The 5,445-nt window shown below is 59.5% G+C and overlaps 1 protein-coding gene across 1 annotated transcript; it reads right to left on the reverse strand.

Moving 5' to 3' along the window:
- Positions 1–289: 289 nt before the first annotated feature.
- LOC113941106 (zinc finger protein 395-like) lies at positions 290–5,029 on the reverse strand. The gene is made up of 4 exons (XM_027632263.1): positions 4,778–5,029; positions 2,651–2,861; positions 938–1,092; positions 290–643 (listed from the first exon to the last, which is right to left on the reverse strand). Exons 2-4 carry the CDS (start codon positions 2,855–2,857, stop codon positions 397–399), a joined length of 609 nt encoding a protein of 202 aa, XP_027488064.1. The 5' UTR covers positions 2,858–2,861; positions 4,778–5,029; the 3' UTR covers positions 290–396.
- Between the last annotated feature and the right edge of the window lie 416 nt (positions 5,030–5,445).

The raw sequence follows: 5,445 nt of genomic DNA on the forward strand, positions 1-5,445 counted from the left end.
GGATTTTCCAACCTGAACCATCCCTAAGGATTCTGTGCCGTCCTGGCACTGTCCCAGCTCCTACAACTAAAAGGAAGTTTAATAAGGTGGAAGGTCCCCAATTCCCAGGGAACAAGGGACAGGACAAGAAGAAATGGTCTCAGGTTGCACCAGGGCACGTTTAGGGTGGATTTTGGGAACAATTCCCGCATGGAAAGGGTTTTCCAGCTGCCCAGGGCAGGGGTGGAGTCCCCATCCCCAGAGAGATTTTAAATCCCTGTGGATGTGGCCCTTGGGGACACGGGTCAGGGGTGGCCTTGGCAGTGCTGGGGAATGGTCGGATTCCGTGATCCCAGGAGGCCTTTTCCACCCTACATGATTCCCATTCCACGATCCTGGTACCACCCCAGCAGCTCTTCAGCGCCAGGGCTGAAGAACAAACACAGGCAGCGATTCCCAGCCCGGAGATCCCGTGGGGAGGAGCGCGTCCCTCCCCGTTTCCCTCCGGAATTCCGGGGTTTCGCTCCCGTCCCCGCAGGGCGCGCACTCACAGGGGAGGCCGCTCTCGCCGGCGGGAGGGCTCTGCACCACGGGGCTGCAGGACAGGCTCGTCAGCACCAGGGCTGCCACCATCTCATCCATCTCCACGGCGGCGTCGCCTTTCCTGCGTCCAGAGGTGGGAAAACACGTGGAGGGAAAAGCGGAGGAACCGCCCGGATACAACCCCGGAGATCCCGACACGTAGCTTTGCCCCCTCCCCACCCACCACCCAACTCCAGCGACCTTCCCATCGGGAAGGATGGGAAAGGGAAAAAAAAAAGAATAAACTAAAAATCCCCCTTAATCCTAAATGCAACCACCCTCTGGATAATCCCGGGTACATCCGTGGCATCACCCGCCGGCGGAAAACGCGAGCCCCTCTCCCGCCCGAGCGATCCCAGCGGGAGAAGGCACGGACCTCTTGGGAACGTCGATGCTGCTGGACACGGATCTCTGCAGGATCTCAGCGGGAGGTTGGAGCGTGTCCTGCACCCTCCAGCAGCCCTGCGAGCCCTGCTCTGGCAGCAGCACCTTCCCCTGCTCACATTCCTGCCCGCTGGAGGTGACGAGGACCTGGAAAAGGCAGGAGGGGGGGGTTGGTGTCGCCCGCCATCCGTGTCCTCCCAAAGGATCCCTACGTCTGCTCTTCCCGCAGGAAAAGGCTTTAGGATGAAGGCTGATCCTGTCCTGAAGGGCTTGGACTTGACTGATGTCCCAGCAAAGCAGAGGGGTGGCCAGAGTTCATCCCGACCCACCACCAAGAGATTTGCTCCCCTCCCAACTCCAGCAATCCCAGGCTGAGGGAATTTCCGAGCTGGAATCAGCTGCCTCCCAAAGCGTTGTGGCTTTGGGTGGACTTTTCTCCAAGGAATTTGTCTGCTCTGGGTTCATTCCCACACCATCCCCCTCCAAGGGCTCCCACGATTACCAAAAGGATTAAAACCTGGAAGGGGGGGAACGAGGGAGCGGAGACTTCCCGGGCGAAGCGATCCCGAATTCCCGCCTTGGCTCCTCCACTCCCAGCTCCCTCAGGCAAGGAAAGGAGATGTGCAAACCTCACCTCCTCCTTCCCAGAGTCCCAAACTCCTCCTGATGGGCACTTTTCCACCACTACCAGCCCGATCCTATCTCTGTTATAAGGGAAACGTATCCCTGCCGACGGACGCTCCGTGTGTCCCTGGCTATTTCTGGGAATGGGAACATCTCCTCACGGAAGTGCCACGGGTGTCACGCCAAGGACGGACACAGGATGGACACACACACACACACAAACTGGGGTGGAAACACTCCAGCAGAAATTGGGGTGGAAAAAGCCCTCCCGAGGCAGGATCAAGGTGAAGGGAATCGGCACAAGGATCAAGACACGGAAAATCCTGACCCTGCCTCCTGAAAACAAGGATCGAGGCGTGTGTGGATCAAGGCTGTGTCGAGGAGCCACAAAACCACTCAGGGGCCCTCCAGTTTTTGCCCAGAGGGGATTTTATGGATCCACAGGGAGCAGTCAGGATTTGGGATCTACGTCTCCTCGGCGCTGCCCGGCCAGGAATTAACAGGAACTGCTCCAGTGGGATTAAGAGCGATTGCTATTCCCTATCCCCGGCAGTATCCTGGCCAAGGCACGGCCCTCCTGAGCATCAGGAGCCCAGGACACATGGAATGTGTGTGTGTGGGGGCATTCCCACCTCACTCCTCCCTTTTTCATCCCAGATATCCAAACCATCGACCCTCAACCCGGACTGAGCTCCAAGGTCTGAGCAGGGAACTTCCCTTTGGATTTAAAGGTGGGTTATGGGGAGATGGGATAAATTCACAGGAGAGAAGCCCACTGGGAGCCACTTCAGGTATCAAACCCGCCTCCCTCAGCCTCAGACAGCTGGAGAAAACAGGAGGGAAGTATCAGGTGTCATTCCCTGCTCCCTGGAGCCCCACTCCTGGCTGGGATCGGGGATATCTCCGGAGGGGATGGATCTCTGCTTGAGCTGGCACGGCCCAAACCCTTCAAACACAGCCAGGGCCAAGAGCATCGACAACAACACCCACTAAAGATTCCTGGGAATCGCCCATCCCCGCTGCATTTCCCATCAGGAGAACCCAGGAGCTTCCCAGAACATCCCACCGGCCCGGGACGTACCTGCTGCCTGGAGTGGAGCTGCCGGAGGCCGGGGAATCCGGGAGCCTGGCCGTTCTCCTCCACGGAGAGCGCGCAGGATCCGTCCTCGTGGGCGGCGGGGGCCCGGCCCGGCTCGGGCTGCAATCCCGGGATCTGCATCCCGTCGGCAGGGACGCGGGTGCCGAGCAGGGAGCGCTTCCCCAGACGCCGGGACAGCGCGGTGGCCATGGCACTGAGGGGAGAGAGGAACGCAGGGGTGTCACGGAATCACAGAACCAACTAGGCTGGAAAAGACCTCCGAGATCATTGAGTCTGACCTATGACTGAACACCACCTTGTCAACTATGACCGAACACCACCTTGTCAACTATGACCGAACACCACCTTGTCAACTTGTCACTCAGTGCCACATCCAGTCTTTCCTTAAACATCTCCAGGAACAGTGACCCCACCACCTCCCTGAGCAGCCCATTCCAGTGCCCGATCGCTCTTTCTGTGAAGAACTTCTTCCTAATGTCTAACCTGAACTTCCCCTGGCACAGCTTAAGACCGTGTCCTCTTGGTCTATTGCTCGTTGCCTGGGACAAGAGACCGACGATCATCTGGCTACAACCTCCTCTCCCGTCTCCCCTGAGCCTCCTCCCCCTCCAGGATAAACAACCCCAGTTACCTCAGCTGCTCCTCACAGGACTTGTGCTCCAGACTCTTCACCAGCTCCACTGCCCTTCTCTGAACACCTCAACGTCCTTCCTGAATTCAGGGGCCCGGAACTGGACACGGCACTCACGGCAAGGCCTCACTAGTGCCAAGTACAGGGGGAGAACCACTTCCCTAGTCCTGCTGGCCACGCTGTTCCCGATCCAGGCCAGGATGCCATCGGCCTTCTCGGCCACCTGGGCACACTGCTGGCTCACGTTCAGCTTCCTGTCGCTCCAAACCCCCAGGTCCCTTTCCTGCCTGGCTGCTCTCCAGCCACGCTGTGCCCGACCCGTAGCGCTGCGTGGGGTTGTTGTGGCCAAACTGCAGGACCTGGCACTTGGCCTCGTTGAACCTCATACTCTTGGATTCGGCCCATCTGCCCTGGTCCCTCTGCAGAGCCTTCTCACCGCCCAGCAGACCGACACTCCCCCCCAGTTTGGTGCCATCTGCAAATCTGCTGATGGCAGATTTGATCCCCTCATCCAGATCGTCAAAAAAAGATATTAAACAGGACTGGGCCCAACACAGATCCCTGAGGGACACTACTAGTGACTGGCCAAACCTAACTTGTAAGAGTCACCAGTCGCCTCTGGAGAAGGACCACGGAGCTCAGCCGGTGTCTTCCCAACACCATCAATGGGAGCCGGGAAAGCCCTGCCCTCCCAGGGGAATTCCTTGGGAATGAGCTCCCATCAACCTGCAGCTCGTCCTCGTGGTCGCTTCTAAATCCTTCTGGGGACAAAACAGGGATGAGCCAGCCCAAGGGAAAGCCTGTGGATGCATCAGGACAGCACTGGGAGCCTACATTCCCTCCGGAGCCGCCGCCACGGGCGCGTGATCCCGAGGCCGCCGCGGCTCTTCCCGCCGGTCCCGCTTCAACCCTGACCTCCAGACTTGGGTCCGTGCCCGGCACATCCTGCAATTCCCTGCCCTGAAAACTCTCCCGTCAGCAAAACCCAGCTGGGATTCCAATGCTCCCCTTTTTCGGGAAAGGTTTCTCCTCGTGCCCGGCCCTCCCAGCGCGGATCTGGCGACAAAACGGGAGCATCCTCCCGCCCTGCTTTGTTGGGAAAGGGAGACTCAGGAGTGTTTTTATCCCAAAGTGTTTCTCTGTGATGATCTTTAACCTACTTTGCCTCCAGGCATGGGATGTATCCAGCCACATCCCTGCTAAATCCAACGGCTCCAGCAGCTCTGTCACCAAGTGACAGCGTTTTAATGGCAGACGCCACCTTGTTTTGGGGGTTTTTCGGGATTATCTCGGCTGAGAAAAGCTTCCCAGAGGCAGAACAGGGAGCTCACCGCTCCTCTGGAGCCGTCCCAAGAAAGGTTACTCCGAGCCACATCCCGCTTCAAAGGACTTCCCGGGATTTGCCGGCGGGTTTTATGGATAACCGAACGCGCTCCGCTCGCTTCGTCCCGCCCCGGAATCCCGGGTAGAAAATTAACAGCGACCGGGGGGAGCCGCAAAGGAACGGAGCAGGAAGAGCGGGACAGGGTGTGAAGAGGATCAGAGGTGTGCCAAGAGAAAGCACCTCGTGCCAGGGCTGCCCGCAGGGATTTCGCCGCCGGCGGCACCTTCCCTCTGGAGCGGGATCAAAGCGGCCGCTCTCCTGGCTTCCCTCTCATCTCGCCCCTCCTGGGAATGCGCCGGGTTTCGGGATTTCGCAGTGTACGGGGTGCTCCTGAACCCATTTTGGTTTTTGTTCCGTGGTACAACACGTCCATGCGGGAATTGCTCATCCGAAGGGACACCGGGAAGGCCGGGAGGGGGACACGGCGGTGGCACATCCCAGAGCGAAGTCCCTCCGCCGGCACCGACCACCCCACACGTTTCCTCCCGTATCCGCCGGGAAAACCTCAGCGCCGGGATATCCCGGGATTTCGGGAGCCGCGCTCCCGAGGGCTCGGGGAATCGCCGTGCGTGGAAAACGGTGCCGGATCTCGGCCGCCTTCCCGCCCGGCTCCGAGGCAGCTCCTGGCGGGCAGCCAGGAGGGCAGCGCCGAAGGTGGAGAGGCTGCTTCTCATTTCCTTCGGGTTTTCTCTTGGCCTTCCCTCTTCCTTCCCCCCCCCCCCTCTGCCGCCCTCCGGCCCGGGAATGGAGCGGGAAGGAGGA

This window comes from Corapipo altera, unplaced genomic scaffold (genome assembly GCF_003945725.1).
Source record: "Corapipo altera isolate COAL_440 unplaced genomic scaffold, ASM394572v1 56033, whole genome shotgun sequence".
In the NCBI taxonomy this organism is placed as follows: domain Eukaryota; kingdom Metazoa; phylum Chordata; class Aves; order Passeriformes; family Pipridae; genus Corapipo; species Corapipo altera.